This window comes from Staurois parvus, unplaced genomic scaffold (assembly GCF_062004578.1).
Source record: "Staurois parvus isolate SC_StPar_1 unplaced genomic scaffold, SC_StPar_1.0 ptg000075l, whole genome shotgun sequence".
Lineage (NCBI taxonomy): Eukaryota > Metazoa > Chordata > Amphibia > Anura > Ranidae > Staurois > Staurois parvus.
The window spans coordinates 4420415-4444798 of NW_028317871.1; the positions used below are offsets into that span (position 1 = coordinate 4420415).

The 24384-nt window shown below is 37.1% G+C and overlaps 2 protein-coding genes across 2 annotated transcripts in view; one reads left to right on the top strand and one right to left on the bottom strand.

The window, feature by feature from the left end:
• The window catches only part of LOC149469314 (uncharacterized), a 38215-nt gene extending 22365 nt beyond the window's left edge, over window positions 1-15850 (bottom strand). The window contains exon 1 of the mRNA XM_089669408.1: window positions 15802-15850. Within this exon, the coding sequence (XP_089525534.1) occupies window positions 15802-15850 (49 nt within the window). The remainder of the gene's footprint in view (window positions 1-15801) is intronic.
• SHISA9 (shisa family member 9) overlaps window positions 1-24384 on the top strand; it is a 1225124-nt gene that overhangs the window by 676391 nt on the left and 524349 nt on the right. The gene's annotated exons all lie outside the window — the stretch shown is intronic.

Below are 24384 nucleotides of genomic sequence, written 5' to 3' on the forward strand. Positions count from 1 at the left end.
AAACAATAGACGATTAAAGATAATAGCAAAGAAATTTAAAAATCAAATCTAGTTATGAGTTGTAACCTTGTAGTGCTTCAGGAATTATTTCTCCCATTCCGTGGCCATAGAAATGTAAGAAAATATTCTCTGGTAAATTACACTAACAAAATTACAAATCAGTTAATTATGCAATCTCTATAATTTCAATATCAAATCAAATAATTTTTATATATATATCTTAATATTTCTAAACACCCATTACAACGGCTATCAGTCTATGAAAAATTGGAAATATAAGATACAATACAATATCCTAGCAGTCTCACCACTCTCAGAATCTTGAGTTTGAGGTTTCCCCCAGTGGGATGTAGTTGGGCCTTCAAATGGTCCTCAAGACAAAATGGCAGCTGGACTCCTTCAGCAAAATGGCCGCAGGGAGCAAGTGAGAGATAGTGTAGTAGTTTGTAGTGTTGTAGAAAAAGTGTAGGAGTGTAGAGGTTCACAGGTTTAGAAGTTTAGTAGAAGTTTTAAAAGATTGAGAAGTAGTTTAGAAGATCTTTAAGTTTTTCAGATGGGGCAGATTTCAGCTTCTTCAGATTTCTTCAGCTTTTCAGATCTCCTTCCTTTTGTTGGTTGGGTTTTTCTGTTGTTGTGTTTTTCAGCTTTTTCTTTTTTTCCAGCTTGATTTTTTTAGATGTGAGGTGCATGGCTTTATATACCATCCAAACCTTTGTTTTAAAAGACCCTCCCAACAGCCTTGTTGATTGGCCGGCCGAGAAGTGTGTGTACATAAGATATCTCTCACCTGTCCACTGGGGGGCAGTCAGGGATCACAAAACAATTTGAGTATTAATGATGACTCATGCTTTGATTGGAACCAAGATAACTTTAGGTATTAAATATATATATGTCTTATCCAAATGTAGTTAATTTCACTACTAATTCTTGGATAAGAACCATAGAAAGATATATGTTCATTCAGTTCCTTGATATTTCAACTGTTTGAAACATTTGATTTCTGATGGAAATATACAGCTGATACCAATTCACAAACATCTTACTCTCCATCATTTCATACTTAATTGAATGGTATGCAATCCCCAACTCTGCTGAATATATTTTTGTGTGTGGAAACATACCCTTTATAAGATCCCATTGAGATCCCCCACACTTTCCTTGGTATTTTAATCGACCCAGATTTTACCTTGGCTGGAAATATAGTTCATGGGAATGTGACAGAGAACCTTATCTATTGTTGATTATTTAAAGTACATAGACTGGCCTGTAGTTAAACCTTAATTCAATAGCCTATTGTGACAGTCCATAAAGTTTCCTCTGGGAATTCACACTTTCAAGGTTTTGGTGTAATCTCTCAGACCTTCAGTTTGTCTCATCATTGTTGTTTTGGTCAGGTGTGTTGACTCACCTGTGGAAGTCCACATAGTAATGTTTGATTTTATAATTAACTTTCCTGCCATTTAAATATCTTTCAGGTCTTTGACTTTGACCACTATTTCCATAGTGGTGTGTGTTTCATTGTCTTCCAACAAGTTTCTCCCACTCACTGGTTTTTGTCATCTACTAGAAGGTCATTTGAATTCCAACCAGGAAATGTTAACCCCTCACAGACGGCTGGGCTTCTTACTTTTGGAATAAAATCATATTTTTAATAAAGAGTCCACCAAAAGTCACTACAGGGTTTAACTATAACTTCAATTTCTCAGTCTTAGTCTCCCTCAACTTATAATTCTGAGGAATAGCTACAGTTTAAAAAATAAAAAAAATCATAAGAAAACTAATTCAAATTAACTACCAGAAATAAACCCTCCCCCAAAAAAGCAGCAGACACATGGGTCAAACTATAAAAAATTAAATATGCAAAATTCCTCCATAAATAATTCCCATATTTTTCCAAATGTGTTTATTTCCTATGATTGTCAACTTAGTTATGTAGTCATAATGTGGTATTTTCCTCAATGTGATTATGTGAATTTTTTTTATAAATAGACCCTTTAAAATATAATCACAGTAGTGCACACTATGTCATAAAATAACTTTGATTAAATTAATTAATACTGTAGTCTTACAGTATGAAAGGGTTAAAAATAATATGGATAAAACTAACCCCACACTGAGAAACAAAATTAACAGCTGTTTACATAAATATAATAATAATGCCTAAATCAAAGTTCAAGAGGAAGGTCGTGGTGATCTGGTAGACAATAGGCATTATGGGCCCATAAATAACAAAGGTATGGGTTAGTTTTATTATCAGCTGGGCAACTAGGTGCTACTCCTTACAGCCATTGCACCCTAGGCCACATACTATGTACCTAATTAGAAATCTGTCCCAGCTCATATGCCCAATGATTATTGCTCTTTCTTATTCTGCATTAACCATTTCTCTATCAACATACATTTAAAAACCTCATGGTAGAGCTTATTAAACTCACAGATTCTGCCAGAGCTGTAGCTATGAGCTTGGTACTGGCTGTAAAAGTCAGCAATGGGCTTTCCAATAAAAATGATCGGGTGGCTCTAGAACTGCCCAGTCACTTTTTTGGAGCTCTCAAAGGTTGCCCAACCTCTGTAATTCCTGGGCTCTCCCATTTCACCAGGAATCCCTGGACTGTGGGAAACAGCTTCCCCAGTATGTAAACATTAATTGCACCACACATGTGAATTATCATCCTCAAAGTCAGAGTGAGAGCAATATTTTTAGAGTTAAAGTTTACAGTTAACTCCAAACTAACGACCTGTATAGTCTTTTAAATCATCGCATATGGAGATATTTGGGTACCATAGTTTTTTGCAATTCCACAAATGTGTACAATTTTAAGACTTGGAATTTTTGGTATCCTGTTTACATAACCTCATATTTTATATTTTACCACAAATTGGGTACAATATTGTGCTTGCTTGCACTAAAATTAATTTTAGTGTATTTTTCTTGAAAATCTGTGTTTGATAAATAACTGCGTATATATCGTACAACATAAAAAATTGCAACTACCACCATTTTATTCTCCAGGATCTCTGCTTTTAGAAAATATATACTTTTGGAAGGGGGTTACAGTAATTTATAGCACAAACTGCTGATTTTAATGCATGCAAAAGTTTAAAATTACCCTGATAGGCAGGTGGTTAGACTAAAAAAAAAATACTATTAGTCGTAGAGATATAAAGATTGATACACTAAATCAAATGCATACTTTTGCTTGTGAAAAAAAAATTGCTTGATTTCATACATACTGTATGTTCACACCTGCGTCAAAAAATTTTCCATGAAAACTGGAATCTGTGCATAAACTTTGCACACACTGAAATGCCAGAACGCATGTACAATAAAGCAATATAAGGGAGGCTAGTGTTCTTGGAGAGGGATTGCTGGCTTTTTATTGATGCACTTAAACAAGTTCTGACTAGACATGCTACCAAACAATTATAATTATAATAGAATATATCATACATTTAACACCTTTGATAATGGAACAAAGATACTAAGTATTTTTATTTAAAAAAACAACACATTTTTCATACAAAAATACATGGCCTATGTTCACTCTGCATAGTCTGCCTTATGCTGAGACTATGCCAAATATAACATCTCACAGATTTTGGACTAAACATTGTAGGACATCACCAATATACAGGTGAAACTTGAAAAATTAGAACATCGTGCAAAAGTTCATTTATTTCAGTAATGCAACTTAAAAGGTGAAACTAATATATGAGATAGGCTAATTACATGCAAAGCAAGTTAGTTCAAGCCGTGATTTGTCATAATTGTGATGATTATGGTTTACAGCTCATGAAAACCCCAAATCCACAATCTCAGAAAATTAGAATATTGTGAAAAGGTGCAATATTCTAGGCTCCAAGTGTCCTACTCTAATCAGCTAATTAAGCCATAACGCCTGCAAAGGGTTCCTGAGCCTTTACATGGTCTCTCAGTCTGGTTCAGTAGGAATCACAATCATGGGAAAGACTGCTGACCTGACAGTTGTGCAGAAAACCATCATTGGCACCCTCCATAAGGAGGAAAAGTCTCAAAAGGTAATTGAAAAAGAAGCTGGATGTTCCCAAAGTGCTGTATCAAAGCACATTAATAGAAAGTTATGTGGAAGGGAAAAGTGTGGAAGAAAAAGGTGCACAAGCAGCAGGGATGACCGCAGCCTGGAGAGGATTGTCAGGAAAAGGCCATTCAAAAGTGTTGGGGACTTTCACAAGGAGTGGACTGAGGCTGGAGTCAGTGCATCAAGAGCCACCACACACAGACGGATCCTGGACATGGGCTTCAAATGTCGTATTCCTCTTGAACAACAAACAACATCAGAAGCTTCTTACCTGGGCTAAAGAAAAACAGACCTGGTCTGTTGCTCAGTGGTCCAAAGTCCACTTTTCTGATGAGAGCAACTTTTGCATCTCATTTGGAAACCAAGGACCCAGAGTATGGATGAAGAATGGAGAGGCACACACTGCAAGATGCTTGAAGTCCAGTGTGAAGTTTCCACAGTCTGTTGATTTGGGGAGCCATGTCATCTGCTGGTGTTGGTCCACTGTACTTCATTAACTCCAGGGTCAACGCAGCCATCTACCAGGAGATTTTGGAGCACTTCATGCTTCCTTCCGCAGACAAGCTTTATGGGGATGCTGACTTCATTTTCCAGCAGGACTTGGCACCTGCCCACACTGCCAAAAGCACCAAAACCTGGTTCAATGACCGTGGGATTACTGTGCTTGATTGGCCAGCAAACTCGCCTGACCTGAACCCCATAGAGAATCTATGGGGCATTGCCAAGAGAAAGATGAGAGACATGAGACCAAACAATGCAGAAGAGCTGAAGGCCACTATTGAAGCATCCTGTTCTTCCATAACAGCTCAGCAGTGCCACAGGCTGATAGCTTCCACGCCACGCCGCATTGAGGCAGTAATTGCTGCAAAAGGGGCCCAAACCAAGTACTGAGTACATATGCATGCTTATACTTTTCAGAGGTCCGATATTGTTCTATGTACAATCCTTGTTTTATTGATTGCATGTAATATTCAAATTTTCTGAGATTGTGTATTTTGGGTTTTCATGAGATGTCAGCCATAATCATCACAATTATGACAAATCACGGCTTGAACTATCTTGTTTTGCATGTAATGAGTCTATCTCATATATTAGTTTCACCTTTTAAGTTGCATTTCTGAAATAAATGAACTTTTGCACGATATTCTAATTTTTCGAGTTTCACCTGTAGGTGGTGGGTTGTTTTTTATATTAGGGGTTTAGGTGAGTTGTACTAGATTTGTTTCCTTTTATTTTTCATTAACCCCCCCTGGCGGTATTCCAGAGTGTAGCTCGGGGTTAACTTTCAGTACCAGTAGTGGTAACCCCGAGCTACACTCGGGATTACACTGCAGCTTTGCTCTGAGATCCCTCCAGCAGTTACCTTGCCCTGCACTCCCGCGATGTTCCCCCTGCAGCATCCCCGGCCTTGTTCTCCGGCTGATGCCGGCATCCGTCTTCCAGGTTCCATTCCCTGCAAGCGTCAGGAAGTACGGAGACGGAATCGGCGGGAATTTCAAAAATGTAAAAATTTGACATTCACTCAATATACTAAAATATGATAATATTACATTACTGTATCACACCATATCACATACATTTTGTCCCTAGTGCTTTATCCTGTGCCCTGCCTGCATTTTTACTGTTCTTCCTGGAAACTGAGAAATGTCCATGGCGTCCAAAAAGCGTCCCTTTAGGTCAAAAGCAGTTTTAGACCAGCTAAAGAACAGCGATAGTGAATTAGAACCACTTGCAGAATTGAGTGATAATGATTTGTGGGGAAATTCATCATCAGACACCGAAAACAATTTTGCGACTAAGCTCAGTAATGTGCGAACTTCGCGCTCTATTTCAAATTTCAGTGTTTTTGGTTTTCATTACATTATTGAATTAAATTTATTATTATTATATTATTATTTTTTAGGATTATTTATTATATTATAATTTATGATTTTGTGTTTAAATTTTTATCATACCCGGGATGTTTACTAGACTCTTGTTCGGACAGATTTCAGTGAGTTATTCCTAAGAATTACAGGCCTACAATAAAAAAACAACATATTTCCATTGAAAACAATGTACTGCTTTGAGCACAGAAATACTGACATAATCAGACTGCTAGGGAGGTTAAGGTGTTCTGTCTGTCTATCTATCATGCATGGCACAATAGTGTCATGTTTTGTTAATGAAAATGAGATCATTGGTCTGTAGATTTAATTTTTTATCCAGTATCAGAAACAGCAAAAGTGGGGAATCTTAGTTTTAAGCATTTGCCTTAAAACCTCAAAGGTAACTAGCAAAAGTGAAAACATTTTAAACTCCCTTATTTTAATTATTTTAAATCTTTACATAATGATGAGCCAAAAAATTCAGATAAAGAATGTACAGTATACAACACTATACTGTACTCAGATAGAATACCCAGATCTCCATTCCAAGAAGTACCTATTACAGACCTATTAAATTACATTTGTTTTCATTTACGTTGTTGACACTTACTAGTAGTTAGCATTTTCAGTATAATTTCTCTTATTTATAATTTTAAATGTGATTCTCATACTTCAGAAATGTTAAATTGTATTGGAAGAACACTTATATAATTTGCAAATATAGAAGAACAATACACTCTTTTCTTGTGTAAACATTTTCCAGTAAAGTCCTCTGAAAGCAATCAAATCCTGTTAATGTACACTGAAAAGAAAGCTTTAACTGAAGCCTTCTTTCTAGCCGAACAGAACACAATATGTGATTGTGAAAGCAAGTATGATAAATTACCTTCTTATGGTTTGATAGACATTAATCTATAAACATTTGATAAACATTTAATCTAACATTGGAAATTTTCTTATAAAGAAAGAACCATTTAAAATAATGTAACTATTTTGTGTACAGTACAATCAGTAGCTGTTCTTTTGTGATGATTTCCATCTCTTCTTTAATAATAAAGAAGAGATTATAATAAATAATAATAATAATAAAGAAGAGAAGCATAAGCTGGCCTCTGCAAAGTGAGGTAAAATCTGTTTGTTGGACAAGGTTACCAAAATCAACTATACACAACAAAACTTCCAGGAAAAAGTTTCTCCTAAAGAAGGTTCTACTCCCTTAAATTTCATAATCTTTTTTTTTTCATCTAGAAGCATCATGCTGCCCTAACGTACTGTCTACTTAAGAAATTCACTTTAGCAAATGAGGTATCATTATTTTGCTACAAACAATTTGATATTGTAGAAATACAGTGTAACCTTAGAATTTTTTTATCACTGCACATATCTTACTGAATTATGAGATTTCTGTGCATTCATTGTTACTGTATCCATTGTGTCAAGAATGTAACCTTTATAGTTAACTATGCTTTAGTCCACATGTCCTGGAATTTTATATCTCTACTATAGGCTTTTTTATAATGTTAAAGCTTGTACAATAACCATTTGCAAAATTGTGGAACAGTAAATAAACTATATTTATTTTCAGCTAAAAATGCTGTTGGAGAATCCCCAGCAATTTATTTGTCTGGTCAGGTCTAACCTCTCATGAATGTTACTTGACACTTGAATCTTTAAATCACAAGATGCTAAATTCCTTTTTGACAATGATTAATTTTTTTTTCAAAAACCAAAAAAAGGTATTAGATCAATCCAAAAAGCAGGAACAGTGGTGTCCCAAGGCAGGTGCGGTCCACACCAGGTGACACCGACTGCACGGGGTGACACCGAACCCGCTCCACAGAAAGGTAAGTTGTAAAGCAAGCTGATGATCTCCGCAGGATGGATCAGATCTGTGGATTGAGCATAATGGCTCAGAGTCTGAGCCATTATGCTCAATCTGCAGATCTGATCCATTCTGCGGGGATTGTCGGTGGGGGTGTCACCAAGTGTTACTGCACCGGGTGACACCAACCCTAGGGACGTCTCTGAGCAGGAATGGTTGGATTCTTTATTTGTTCTTCTGGGAAAGAAGGGGTCTGTTTCCTGCACTAAAGCTATTGTCCTAGTGCCATACTAAATACTGTAAATACCTATTCAATAACATCTGCCTCTTTCAGTAAAATGAGTACTGTTGAGATACCTTTGCTCAATGTATGATTTATGTAGATACAATATAAGCTATATACAGGGGCGGACTGACCATTTGGAAACTCGGGCACTGCCCAAGGGCCAGGGGTCAGTAGGGGGCCACCTGGTACCTTTTTCATAGGCTTTTTTGAGTTTGGGCTAGGACACAGGGGCCCCATGATCCCCTATTGCCCAGGGGCCCCATGAGTTGTCAGTCCACCCCTGGCTATATAGTTTCTTGGAAGCAAGTTCACAAATTGAGTTCAGTGGGTCTTTTTTATATATTAACATACTATTGTCTGAAATATCCTCAAATTATTTTTGCTTTCAGAGAGGTAAATCCCAGACTGAGTGAATCGTACTTGAAATGTCACTGTAAATCACCAGTGGGCTTTTGTTTTCATACCCATCTAAAGCTACTACTGGTTTGACTGTCTTTAACTCTGCTGTTTGTGTTTAGTAATGCCATGAACCCGTGAAAATCTTCTGAAAAGTCGGGGGTCGTCTTATACGCCGGTATACGGCGAGCCGGTGTCAGGGCACCACTTTTTCGAGGGGCGGTGTCCTCCAACGGACACTAAGTACAGGGGTGGGCAGAGGGACTGCTGTACCTTACCTGGCTCCGGTCCCGGTCCCACGACGATCCGGTCCAGGAAGCGCGGCTTCTCCTTCTTTCAGTTCGGCCGCTCGATGGTCGCGCAGCCGCTTGGCTCCGCCTCCTCACCGGTGATTGGGCGCCAGCGCACACAGCGACCAATCACCAGCGAGGAGGCGGAACCGAACGGCCCCGCGAAAATCAAGCTGGCGAACTGAAAGAAGGAGCAGCCGCTCCTCTCCCCCACTGACACTAACGATGGGGCACTATTCCTCCTCCACTGACACCAACGATGGGGCACTATTCCTCCTCCCCACTGATACCAATGATGGGGCATTATTCCTCCTCCACTGACACCAATGATGGGGCACTATTCCTCCCCCACTGACACCAATGATGGGGCACTATTCCTCCCCCACTGACACCAACCATGGGGCACTATTCCTCCTCCCCACTGACACCAACGATGGGGCACTATTCCTCCTCCCCACTGATACCAATGATGGGGCACTATTCCTTCCACTGATACCAATGATGGAGCGCTATTCCTCCCACTGACACCAATGATGGGGCACTATTCCTCCCCCACTGACACCAATGATGGGGCTCTTTTCTCCCCACTGATACCAATGATGGGGCACTATTCTCCCCACTGACACCAACGATGGGGCACTATTCCTCCCCCACTGACACCAACCATGGGGCACTATTCCTCCTCCCCACTGACACGAACGATGGGGCACTATTCCTCCTCCCCACTGTTACCAATGATGGGGCACTATTCCTTCCACTGACACTAATGATGGGACACTATTCCTCCCACTGACACCAATGATGGGGCACGATTCTTCCCACTGACACCAATGATGGGGCACTATTCCTCCCACTGACTAATGATGGGGCACTATTCCTCCCACTGACACTAATGATGGGACACTATTCCTCACACACTGACACTACTGATGGGGCACCATCATTGGTGTCAGTGGGAGGAATAGTGTCCCATCATTGGTATCAGTGGGAGGAATAGTGCCCCATCATTGGTGTCAGTGGATGAAATAGTGCCCCATCATTAGTGTCAGTGGGAGGAGTAGTACCTCATCATTGGTATCAGTGGGAGGAATCATGCCCCATCATTGGTGTCAGTGGGAGGAATAGCACCCCATCATTGGAATACCATACTGAAATACCATACCATATTGAAATCAAATCTGATGTTTTTTCATTTTTATTTGGTGCGCATTGGAAGAGGGGTAGTCTTATACGGCGAGTATAGCTCAAACCCTATATTTTAACAGGAAAAGTAGGGGGTCGTCTTATACGCCCAGTCGTCTTATACGCCAGCAAATACAGTATATATGAGCATTATTTAAAAAAAATATTTTAACAGGAATATTGCATCATATATATATATATATATATATATATATATATATATATATATATATATATATAAAGGTCACCTTTCACCTGTGTGTATGTGTGTGTATATATATGTATATATACAGTCATGGCCGAAATTGTTGGCACCCTTGATATTTCTCCAGGAAATCATGTATTTCTCACGAAACGTATTGCATTAACACATGTTTTGCTATACACATGTTTATTCCCTTTGTGTGTATTGGGACAAAACAAAAAAAGGGAGGAAAGAAAGCAAATTCGACATAATGTCACACAAACCTCCAAAAATGGGCTGGACAAAAGTATTGGCACCCTTTCACAACTGCGGATAAATAAGAATGTTACAAGCATGTGATGCTCCTGTAAACTCACCTGGGGCAAGTAACAGGTGTGGGCAATATAGAAATCACACCTGAAAGCAGATAAAAAGGAGAGACGTTCACTTAACCTTTGCATTGTGTGTCTGTCTGTGCCACACTAAGCATGGACAACAGAAAGAGGAGACGAGAACTGTCTGAGGACCTGAGAACCAAAATTGTGGCAAAATATCAACAATCTCAAGGTTACAAGTCCATCTCCAGAGAACTAGATTTGCCTTTGTCCACAGTGCGCAACATTATCAAGAAGTTTGCAACCCATGGCACTGTAGCTAATCTCCCTGGTCGTGGACGGATGAGGAAAATTGATGAAAGATTGCAACGCAGAATAGTCCGGATGGTGGATAAGCAGCCCCAAACATGTTCCAAAGACATTCAAGCTGTCCTGCAGGCTCAGGGAGCATCAGTGTCAGCGCGAACTATCCGTCGACATTTAAATGAAATGAAACGCTATGGCAGGAGACCCAGGAGGACCCCACTGCTGACACAGAGACATAAAAAAGCAAGACTACAGTTTGCCAAAATGTACTTGAGTAAGCCAAAAGCCTTCTGGGAAAACGTCTTGTGGACAGATGAGACCAAGATAGAGCTTTTCGGTAAAGCACATCATTCTACTGTTTACCGAAAACGGAATGAGGCCTACAAAGAACAAAACACAGTACCTACGGTAAAATATGGTGGAGGTTCAATGATGTTTTGGGGTTGTTTTGCTGCCTCTGGCACTGGGTGCCTTGACTGTGTGCAAGGCATCATGAAATCTGAGGATTACCAAAGGATTTTGGGTCGCACTGTAGGGCCCAGTGTCAGAAAGCTGGGTTTGCGTCCAAGATCCTGGGTCTTCCAGCAGGACAATGACCCCAAACATACGTCAAAAAGCACTCAGAAATGGATGGCAAAGAAGCGCTGGAGAGTTCTGAAGTGGCCAGCAATGAGCCCAGATCTAAATCCCATTGAACACCTGTGGAGAGATCTTAAAATTGCTGTTGGGAAAAGGTGTCCTTCCAATAAGAGAGACCTGGAGCTGTTTGCAAAGGAAGAGTGGTCCAAAATTCCAGGTGAGAGGTGTCAGAAGCTTATTGATGGTTATAGGAAGCGACTGATTTCAGTTATGTTTTCCAAAGGGTGTGCAACCAAATATTAAGTTAAGGGTGCCAATACTTTTGTCCAGCCCATTTTTGGGGTTTTGTGTGACATTATGTCATATTTGCTTTTCTGCCTCTGTTTTATATTTGTTCCAATACATACAAAGGGAATAAACATGTGTATAGCAAAACATGTGTTAATGCAATACCTTTTTTGTGTGAAATACTTGATTTTCAGGAAAAATATCAAGGGTGCCAACAATTTCGGCCATGACTGTATATATATATATATATATATATATACACTGTATATAGGTTGTAATGTTCCTTTAAAAATATTTTTATTGTTTTAATATTTTTATATTGGTATCCTTTCAATAGGACTTTGGTACATACAAAATTGTGTTTTATTAGTTTCTTTTGTTGTATGAGTTGGATGGATTTTGTATTAGGCATTGGAGTTATTTAAAATGGACTGCTGTGCACATTTCTAGAAAGGACAGCTCAGCTAGTATATAAGATCTGTCACCTTGATCTGGGGTGCTCCACACCCTTGATGATGCTCATTGGTTGGCAAAACATGTTGGGAGGGGCTTAGCTGGTGACGTACATCACATGCCGTGAACAGATCCTCGGCTTGTTTGTTTTATGCTTGCTTTTTCTTGGATCTTGTAAGTACCTGCCTTTTTTTTTATAATAAAGCAGTTTTAAATGGTATAATACTATTGTGGCTCCCGTGGTTCTCTTTGGAGGATGCCGGTGAAATAACCAGTGTTTGTTTATGGTACAAGGAAATGCATGGTGGATTGCAGTGGATCTTGTGCAGGGGCACACAAACACAAGCACATATTGATCTCTGCAATCGAGATCAAATCATTTGGTAAGAGGCTGTCTATGGTTGGTGGAGGATAATACACTGACACTGTTGTCTTTGGATTGATTTTCATTACGGCACTTGTGTGGACTTACTTTAATCACTTTCATAATATGGACTTTTGTTTGTTTATCTGTTGTATATAAATCCAGAGTTTTTATCTTGCTTCACATGGATTGTTTTTATGATTGATTGTATGTTATCACTATATGTGTACTTGATTTTTTTTGGAGTAGCGTGCCATAATTTGTGGTAGACTATCTTACACATACCAATTGTAGGTCCATATGTAAAACAGCCTATTCTGTTTATAGATTGCTGCATTATTCCTCTTAGATTGTAAGCTCCAAGGAGCATGGCCCTCCTAACCCTCTTGTATTGAACTGTATTGTTGCTGTATTGTCTCCCGTTATATTGTAAAGCGTTGAGCAAACTGTTGGTGCTGTATAAATCCTGTATAATAATAATATTTTTTTATTAATTTTTGTTGGATTTTAGACACATATAATACTTCTTTTAGTGTCTTGAGGCGATTATGAATGAAAGAGCCATTGAAATTAAAAATGAAGTGTGATTTTATTCTATCACACAATGGTGTAAAATAACAATGTAAAGCGTATCATGAACAGTTCCATGTAGATAAAACTACTGTAGAAATATCAAGCAAAAGTTTAAAGTTAAGTCACTATTATTTGTCACAGAAGTCCGGCCATGTGCTGTTCTGTCCTTCATGCTCTACTTGTCCTTCGAGACTTTGTGAAGAAGCCAGAAATAGATGGAAGTGACGATCTTTGTCTTGCAGCATGCACCTGTTGGATTTTCTCAGAACGTCCTAGACATGTATGTGTGTGTGTCAGAGTGTCAAAGTTAGCGTGTGTGTGAGCTCCCGTCCTCTGTCCCTTATGGACCTTTTATGCAGAATGAGTGTGTCATAACGAGAGATTCTTAATACCTTGTATGGCATAGAAGGGAGGGGACGACACTCACATAATGTTTTTGATGGACAGGAACATATGTATGCTGATGTACATAATATTGTAAGCCGATGATGTAACCTCAGCTATTTATATTTAAATGATAATATAACTTCAATGTATAATCACTAATCTATATATGCATCAATATTAGAAACATATACTAAATACACACAGCTACTATTAAAATACATAATGTAATAGTAAGTCTATAATGAGTAATCCTAATACCTTTGGCATTTTACTACCAGAGACTTTTAACCAGCTATGCCTAAATATAGTCTTCAGCTGGTTTAGCTGGTCTCAGCTAACTCATTCATATTTACTGTCTCAGCTTATATCTGAAGAATTGTAATACTACCCTTTGTCAAAAGACCATTCACACATATTAATATTAATTATGATTAATCATAAAAAACAAATATTTTGCAAGCTTGCCATCGATATAAGTGCCGAATCATAAATTTGATTTCTTACAAGTCCCCCTTATTATGATTAGCCCATAATTAATTTTTAACCAATGCACACTTCATTCATGGCCCATACACACAGCCTTGTACCAAATGATTGTACATATTCTTCATAACTGGACCAACCAAAAATAACTTTCCTTCAAAACTCTATACCTTATCTTCAGTTTCTCTTTCTATAAAAATTCTTAATCATAATGCTAATTTTAAATGATATATGATAATAATAGTAATATAATAATAATAATAATAATTAAATGATGTAATAATAATTAAATAATGTAGTAGTATATTTCCATATTTGAATAATTATATTTTAACTCTCCGGAAATATACTTTCCATTCTAAAATGTGTTATAAGTTTCTATTGCTCCTATACGAGTAATATGTTTCTTAATCTTTTAACAAAAGACATTCTATTAACTGGAATAACTCTATGAAGTTTTAACCAAAAAAATATTCAGTATATGAATATGTAAAAACTAAAAAATAATAATATTATTATCCTAATATGGATGTAAGTATCAGAATAAGAGGATCATTAAAATGTATATGTGACCTATAACAATATTTTCAATAATAAATTATGTTATCACTAATAGTAAATAGATTTCCTCTTGATGAATCTTTTCTTCATGCAATGTCTATAAAATATCTTCTTTAAGTTCTGTAAAAGTAGAAAAATTTTTGTTGAACGTGATGAATAAGTCATAAGTGTGAAGTATTAAGCTCTTGTTCAATCTTATTCCCCGGAAGATCTCTTCTTTAACTTCCTAATTCCTTAAAGTTGGCTTGTAGGAGATTGTTACGCTTCATATTTGATTTTAGATGCCATTTCTGTAAAGAAATGCAGTATCATTACTTTGGCACAAACATTACATTATTCTTGCACCTTTTTTCAACAAATATGAAAGATTATGGAACAATCAGTTTATGAGTTTGGAACACATATTGTGAAGTAACATTACTTTCTATTTTTTTTTTTCAGAAAACTTCTATATATTAATCAAAGTACTGTCCTTATCCTGTCTAAAATTACCTAAACTAGAATACAAAAGTAGTGTGATATTTAGGTATGAAAGGACGCAATATTTCATCATAGGTCATGACCTCAAAACTCCGTTTTACTAAACAAAGAAAGGTTTTGTATCACCCCAGAGATGACAAAGGATTATGCCTTTGTTCTCATCCCTATAATTTTAGAAATATGCATAACTGTTTTTTGTGCTGATGTCATTATTTTGGTGTTAGAGTAATCTTCAATAATACATGTTTTGCTGTGAACGTGAGGTAGAGACTTGTCTGATACAGCTGTACCTATCACAATGTGTTTGGCTAACAGTGTTCTTATCCATTGAGGATACCTTTCACGACATTCTCTGAATATATCTTCCTCAAGAATTCTTCTTAGTGAACTGTCAGGAGACTGTAATATGATACTGTGTGACTTCACTGTGCTTTCTGACGCTTTGATTGCATAAAAGAAACTCAGCAGTTGTTGTACCTCTGATGTAAAAGTTTTTTCCAATGGTGATAAATTTCTGGAAAAGTTACTAATTAGTTTCTCATTACCTTCTTTTAATTGAGACAAAGTTACTGAAATTTCATTATCAGATACATGAGTTTTCACAACAAAAGGAGCATTGGAACAAACCTCAATTGTACCTAATGCTGGCGCATTCTGCAAATCCTTTTTCAACACTTTTAAAGCATTATTCTCATTTGGACCCCATTGATCAACTAAGTTATTTTTACTCTTCAAAAGATTAAACCATGCGAAACCATGTATAAACTCTTTACAATGGTTTATGTTTTTCAAAAACTGTTGCAATGCATTATGAGTTGTAGGAACTGGAATGGCAGTGATAGCTCCAACTATTTCTTGCAATAATAGTCTCTTTTCTTGACTAATCTACATGTGAAAGTATTTCACCTGACTTTTCATCAGCTGAACTCTTTCCAGGTTTAATTTTGGCCTGCATCGTGTAACAACATAAATAACTCAGACAAAAGAGTAATATGTTCGTTAACATTCTGCGTACTCAGCATAATTGTATTTACATGCTGAAAAATGCATTCTGGCCTTGAAAATGTTGATAGAATTTTTGCTATGGATTTATGGACTACACCATCACTGATGTCTAAACCAGCTACTAATCGAGTGAATGCATTAGTCTCTTTCTGAAACTTAAAAGCTAGCTTGTATTGACAACTTTTAGCTAAGGGGATTGAAAAATGACTGTTATCGATTTCCAAAACAGAAAACACTTTGGATTCGGCCTTCAAATGGAACTTGATATTAGAATGATCAGGAACAACTGCTTTGCTATTTGTGATATATTTATTCAGTGTCCTGAAGTCAACTGACAAAGAATATGAATTGTCAGCATTTTTGATAGGCCATATACAGTTATTTACCACTGATTGTGTTCTCTTTAAAATGCCAAGTTGTACAAACTCTAGAATAATGGCAGAAAGTGGTCCTATTGATTCTTGTGGTAACTCTCACTGATTAAGGGGTATAGGATCTTTTTCCTCAATATTCAATTCTGTATCTTTCATAATTCCTATGTCATTTTTAAACTTTGACCACAAACTTGGAAAACATTGTACCAATTCCTTTAAAGCACAATTACCATCAGTATCAGGCCATTTTTGTGCTGTAGACATTTTAGAGTTGAAACCAATATCACTGTATATAGAAGGATCCATTACCATTGATTTGGGCATAGATGGATTCCTCCAAATAACTTTGGTCATAATATCAATAATCCACTTTTGCTTATTGATAAAATCAATGCCAAGAATATTTTCGGTGGCATTACTATACCAAATATCAATGTTAGTTTTCACTAGCCCAGGTACTTCAAATGTTACATTAGGCACCTGTCTAGCAGTGGAATGACCTGTATTATTAAAACCTTTTATATTACACATGGGTGAATTTGGTTTCACAGGTATGTTTTCTCTGGTAAGACTAATCTCAGTTCCGCTGTCAATCAAAAATGTAATCTTTTTACCATTTAGTAAACCTTGTATAAATGGTCTTCCGTTGTCAACCAATACAATTGGAGCGACAAATTCTAATGATATTGGGGATGAATGTGGACGTGATTCTATTTTTGGATTTGGTAATAAACCATTTGTGTCAGTGACAGCCCTTCTCACCATGTTGTCAGAATAGCTGTTGCTAGTCAAAGTATGAATCTGTTTAACTGTTGAGGCATAAGGCAATTCAGTTAAACCTTTATCATTACACAACAAAGCAGGTTGTACAAAAGCTGCTTTTTCACTTTTTATTTCCATTTTCTTTATTTGTGAGTCAATTTTAAACTTCCATCAATGCCGTCTAATATGACCTTGTTTATCACAGTGAAAGCATGTGGTATACTCTTTATGACTCACTTGCTTGCATCTGTCGTTGTCATTCTTACTGGGACTTGTGGTACCTGGCATAACTGCAGTCTGACTATTTTTGTCACTTTGAATCACAGCTACCTCGTAAGTGAGATTGCTATTTTTCAATTTTCTCCGGATTTTGTCAATGAAACTTACTATGTCATTCATATTTTGTTTTTCCTCTGCTATGACAACTGTCAATGGGTCAAGATACTTGAATTTCTTTACAAAAGCTTTGATCATAGCTGAGTCTTCCTCATTTTCTACTCCAAATATAATTTTATATACTTTGGAAAACTTATTTTTAAACTCAAAAGGGTCTTCTTCTGCAGTAGTCTGAAGTAAGTCTAGCATTTCTACAGAAGGTACGTCTTCACCTGTTGAACATAACAGCAATTGTCGCAGTCTGTCTGTCGCGTCACTATGTTTTTTCGGATATTTATCGTTAACAACAGAATTTTTAATTCGAGACATAAATTTAATTGGTAGCCATAACGGAAATAAATAATTTATATCATGATTTGAAAGTTGATGGCATTTGACATGCATTTCATACATTTCCATGTTGCTGTAGATATCTTTATCTGAATCATAAGCAGGGATGTCTTTTAAAACTTTCATTATTTGATTATGTATTTGCAACTTAGGTTTTGCAGTTTTACATAACAATTCTTTATGTTTAATTTGTGTTTCGTCATCAGAGTCAATATCCGAACTTTCAGAGATATCGGACAGCCGTGGCTCTGATCTTGAATCATTCTGTTTGTCATCTGTGTTTATCATGGCAACCTGTTTACTGTCATTCTGCAGTCTTAACAAAAGATTTGTCTTTGAATCAATTTGTTCCTCAAGATTTTCTATATAATTACAAAAAATGTCACAGTTTGGGCAATTAAGAGCATCTTGAGACAAATTTTCATGTATTTCTGTATTCTGTACAGTGCTACATTCTGTCTGTTTTAATGTACAAGCTTTTTTAACAGATAAATCAACATTCAAAATTATTTTGTTGAATATTCTCACTAAATTTAAGATATTTGATATCTTTTTACGCTGTCTGTGCACAGTAAATCTAGATTTATCTATCTGAATATTGGCCTGTAAACATTCATTATACATGTAGTGCCATAGCTGACCATCTTCAGGATATAAAGAAACATCTTTAAACTCTAGTTAGCTTTCATTAACTAAGTCATCAATAAATTCCATAATTGTTACTCACTGTAATCAGAAGATTTTCTCGTTTGACCCGGCTCAGTCACTGGACCTCTCGTCCACGTCTGTTTAATCGCCTTTTCTTCTAGATTCTTTTCACCGTGTTTTTCCCAAGACTTGATCAGTCTGTGCTTTCTCCCCCTTATCAAGGAATGGAAAACTGGAAACTGGCTGGCTCACCAAAATGTTGGATTTTAGACACATATAATACTTCTTTTAGTGTCTTGAGGCGATTATGAATGAAAGAGCCATTGAAATTAAAAATGAAGTGTGATTTTATTCTATCACACAATGGTGTAAAATAACAATGTAAAGCGTATCATGAACAGTTCCATGTAGATAAAACTACTGTAGAAATATCAAGCAAAAGTTTAAAGATAAGTCACTATTATTTGTCATAGAAGTCCGGCCATGTGCTGTTCTGTCCTTCATGCTCTACTTGTCCTTCGAGACTTTGTGAAGAAGCCAGAAATAGATGGAAGTGACGATCTTTGTCTTGCAGCAGGTACCTGTTGGATTTTCTCAGAACGTCCTAGACATGTATGTGTGGTGTGTGTGTCAGAGTGTCAAAGTTAGCGTGTGTGTGAGCTCCCGTCCTCTGTCCCTTATGGACCTTTTATGCAGAATGAGTGTGTCATAACGAGAGATTCTTAATACCTTGTATGGCATAGAAGGGAGGGGACGACACTCACATAATGTTTTTGATGGACAGGAACATATGTATGCTGATGTACATAATATTGTAAGCCGATGATGTAACCTCAGCTATTCATATTTAAATGATAATATAACTGCAATGTATAATCACTAATCTATATATGCATCAATATTAGAAACATATACTAAATACACACAGCTACTATTAAAATACATAATGTAATAGTAAGTCTATAATGAGTACTCCTAATACCTTTGACATTTTACTACCAGAGACTTTTAACCAGCTATGCCTAAATATAGTCTTCAGCTGGTTTAGCTGGTCTCAGCTAACTCATTCATATTTACTGTCTCAGCTTATATCTGAAGAATTGTAATACTACCCTTTGTCAAAAGACCATTCACACATATTAATATTAATTATGATTAATCATAAAAAACAAATATTTTGCAAGCTTGCCATCGATATAAGTGCCGAATCATAAATTTGATTTCTTACAATTTGTAATTGGGATTATTGTATAAATATTTATACCCATCCTTTTCCCTGTAGAAGGAAATCATCTTATGAAACATGTTGGGAATTGTCTGAGGTTTCAACCCAAACTAACCTTGGTACATGCTTGTCTTTGTACTGTATCTCTATGTGACAGGGTATCCATATCATTGTATGACAGTGTGGTATACACTCATCGAAGTACACCTTGCTGACACCAGATTGGACCTCCTTTTGCCCTCAGTACTGCCTTAATTTTTTGTGGCATGGATTCAACAAGGTGTTGGAAACATTTCTCAGAGATTTTAGCCCATATTTACACCATAGCACGCAGTTGCTGCAGATTTGTTGGTTTCACATCCATGATGCCAATTTCCTGTTCCACCACATCCCAAAGGTGCTCTATTGGATTGAGATCTGGTGACTGTGGACGCCATTGGAGTACAGTGAACTCATTGTCATGTTCAAGAAACTAATTTGAGATGATATGAGCTTTGTGACATGGTGCATTATCCTGCTGGAAGTAGCCATTAGAAAATGGGTACACTAGTCATAAAGGGATGGGCATGGTCAGCAACAATACTCAGGTAGGCCGTGGAGTTTAAACAATGCTCATTTGGTAATAAGGGGCCCAAAGTGTGCCAATAAAATATCCCTTACATCATTACACCACCAACACCAGCCTGAACCGTTGATACAAAGTAGGATAGTTCCATGCTTTCATGCTGTTTATGCCAAATTCTAACTCTACCATCTCAATGTTGTAGCTGAAATTGAGACTCATCAAACCAGGCAATGGTTTTGCAATCTTCTGTTATCCAATTTTTCAGGAGTGGCACCCGGGGTGGTCTTCTGCTGCTGTAGCTCATCTACTTCAAGGTTCAAAGTTTTGTGCATTCAGAGAAGATATTATGCATACCTTGGTTGTAACAAGTGGTTATTTGAGTTATTGTTGCCTTTCGATCATCTCAAACTAGTCTACCAATTCTCTTCTGACCTCTGACATCAACAAGGCATTTTCGTGCACACAACAACTGCAGCTCGTTGAATATTTTCTCTTTTTCTGACCATTCTCTGTAAACCCTAGAGATGGTTGTGTATGAAAATCCCAGTAGATCAGCAGTTTTTTAAATATTCAGACCAGCCTGTCTGGCACCAACAACCATGCTACGTTGAAAGTCACTTAAATCCCCTTTCTTCCCCATTCTGATGCTTGGTTTGAACTTCAGCAAGTCATCTTCACCTCATCTAGATGCCTAAATGCTGCCATGTGATTGGCTGAAACAATTGAACAGGTGTACCTAATAAAGAGACCGGTGAGTGTATTTTTGAAAAACAATTATGTTATTTTTCTACAACCTTTTTGTCTTTTTTTACGTCTTGCTTCTAAAATAAAAACTGGCATTCACCTTTTAGATTAACTATATGTTTGGTTCTGCCCTTAAAGTCCCAGGGGGCTCTACTGTTGCATTTTTCTATAGACTGTTCACTTTGCAAGGAAATTGCTTCTTAGTTCCATTATTCAATCATGTGCAAGCAAAAATGCGTTTTTATGATTTTTTTTTATTTCATTTCACATGATTGGGTTTTCCTTGCAAAGTGAAATTCTCCTATTTTCACTAGGCTCTCGAGAAATTTCCCCTGCAAAGTGGACAGACTGTTTGCCTTTTGTAAACCAATCCTAATGGTATCTGAGGAAGCACATATTTTGCTTTCAGATCTATCTGAATTATAAGATGACAAGGCTTTCACCCATTGTAAATATCTTGAATGAAATGCTGAATAGTTTTCTTAAAAATCATTTTAATAAATTATGCTTCAGGAAAATATTTTACTGGATTCCACAATGTGTTTTTTTTAACTTTAATTGTACAATAAACACCCACCACATGTCTGATACACACCTCAGAAGTCAGAAGCCTGGAGAAATAGCTAGTATTTCCTCTTTCCTCCTTGCAATTAAAACAAAACTGTGGGAATTATACAGTCAGAAACATGTTTGCACAGTTAAAGGAGCTAAAGAATTGAACTTTTTTTCAGAGTCTCAAAAGCTTACATTATCCAATGGATTAAAAACTTAATCCCCTTTTTTTAACCACTTTCCCTCTGGATGGTTTGCCCCCTTCATGAGAAGGGCATTTTTTGCGCAGTCATGCAACACTGTATGCAAATTAAATGTATATCATTATTTATATTTTATGCTTACTGTTATAAAACATCCAAAAAAAAAATAATTTCTTCATGAATTTAGGCCAAAATGTATTCTTTTACATGTCTTTGGTAAAAAAAATCCTATGATAGATATATATTTGAAAATTGATCAATCCTGATGTACTGATGGCCAATTTAATTTCTTGAGGCCCCAAAGTGCAAGGACAGTTCAAATACCCCCCAAATGACCCCTTTTTGGAAAGTAGACAGTCTGAAGTATTTAGTAAGAGGCATGGCAAGTTTTGAACTTGTCATTTCTTTTCACAATTTTTTTAAAAATAAGGAAATTAAATTTTTTTTTCACATTTTTTTTTTACTGTCACCAGTGCAGTTCAGCGTCAACATATGACTGGTGGCGGGGATTAGAGATATTGACTGCTGACAGTATGTAAAAAAAACTTTTTCTTTTTTTACTTTTTTTTTACATCCTGTCATCAGAGTAGCTCAGTGTCACCATAGTGACACTGCATCACTCTGGGGGGGTGATCAGGGATTTATTTTTACACTATTATTACTTAACCCTGTTTTTGATGCTGGGAGGCAGGGTGGGGTTTAGGGTCATGTAACTGCCATGATTGCCTGTCACAGCAGTCACATGATCATAAAGCTCCTGACCGCAAGTAACGAACGGGACCTTTCTGTGAGGCATCAGTAAATGTTCCTGGAGCGAGCAGGGTGTACTCCATGGGCATATCTTTTGTTTACATTCGGTACACAAATATGCGGCCCCTCAGTGCCAAGGCCCAGTCGCTGATAGGCTGCATATTTGCATATGCTCAGCTCCAAGGAGTTAAACAGTGATGATCACTATAAGCAATAATTTAGCTGTCATGAATAGGTTTACTGTTCATGAACAGCTTGCTTATGGTTGTGATCTGTAATTGGCTACAGCTAATCACATTGTACAGGTAGCCAGGTACCATGTGATTGCTGTGGATCAATCACAGATCACAACAGTAAACAAGCTGTTCATGAATGGAAAGCAATTTATGACAGGTTGTTTACATTGTTATCATGTGATCGCTATGACTAATCATAGCAATCACCTATCTTTTTATTTGATAAACATTTTTAAGTGATCAGTTTCAGCCCTGTGTCTTGCAACAAAGAAAAAAGTCAACAAAAAAAGTTAATTGCTCTGCTTCCGTGTTTAGGCAATGACAATTTTAAAAACCTTTTACAACAGCCTAATGGACTATACTGTGTATACTGGACAGAGGCACATTCAAGGGCCTTCTCCTATCCATGGTGGCATGGGACTTTTTCCTGATGGTTTGCAGACATATAGGCCTACAACCTTACTTGAAGTTATTGATCTCTTTGCTCTATTATAACCTGACAGCCAAACTAAAAGTCAATAGCACTTTATCTGATTCAGTGCTTATACAAAATGGGACAAGGCAGGGCTGTCTTTTCTTGCCCATCCTGAAAGTAGGTAGGTGGTCTTTTTCCTGTTCCTTGGGGGCCCCCTCAAGATACCAACGGTCACACCTGGACACAGCTACGAGATCTCGGAAAGTGAATGCACTCAAATCACCTCAGTTGCGATTGCAAACACTTCAGTTTTATTGGCATAACATCAGGGTTATTATACTGTAGTCTTTAGGCAAACACACCCTCAGACCTTCCAATCAAATACATGTACATTGTTTTACCTTAACTCAACAATTATTTGTATGAGGTTTGCATTTTCACTCTTCTGCTTTATCTATCATACCATATCTGCTCTATCGCCCAGACCATGGCTGTAATCTGACCCAACGCCCAGACCATGGCTCTAATGTGACCTAACACCCAAGTTGTGGTTAAAACTTTTCAGAAGTCAGAGTAAACCTTATCTGCTTTTTTGTACGATTTGCAAAAACACTCATTTCTACATGAAGCTGACATAGACAGTTTTGTTAGTGTGCACATATCTCATATATGTATATTAAACTAGCATCTTGTATTAGTGTATACAAAATGGATTCAGTTATATTCCATTTAATCCTTTCAGTCCCCTCTTTTATCACATAGTGATAACACTTTATTGACTTACTCTCCCTATCGTCTCAATCCCATGCATTTCCTCATATTGTTGAAGCAAAAACATTTCCTCCCTTTCCTTCTCATTAATTCTCAATTTGATACACATGATCATTCGGTATAACAGATATCCCATAAAAATCAATAAGAAAAACATAATCATGAGGGAGATCAATTTTCTAAAGCTGCTGAATATGTTCCTAAACCAGGAACCATCTCCTATGCCCTTAAAGGGATTCCACCCATCCTCAGCTATAGCTCTAGCTTCAGCCTGGAGATCTTCCACCTTTACCCTATGCTTATTAATCATTTCATAGTAATCTGGTATTTCAGCGGTTGTATTGTGTACCCAGGTACAGCACTTATAATCAGTGGTGGATTCACAAAGCCCAGTCAGTGCTGCGCCAATTTGTTCTACCTTCATCTCATTAATAAGCACTTGTTTTCTTAAGGCCCGTAATTCTACGTTAATAAGACTTATTTCAGCTTGTGTTTCATTTATTATTTGATCCA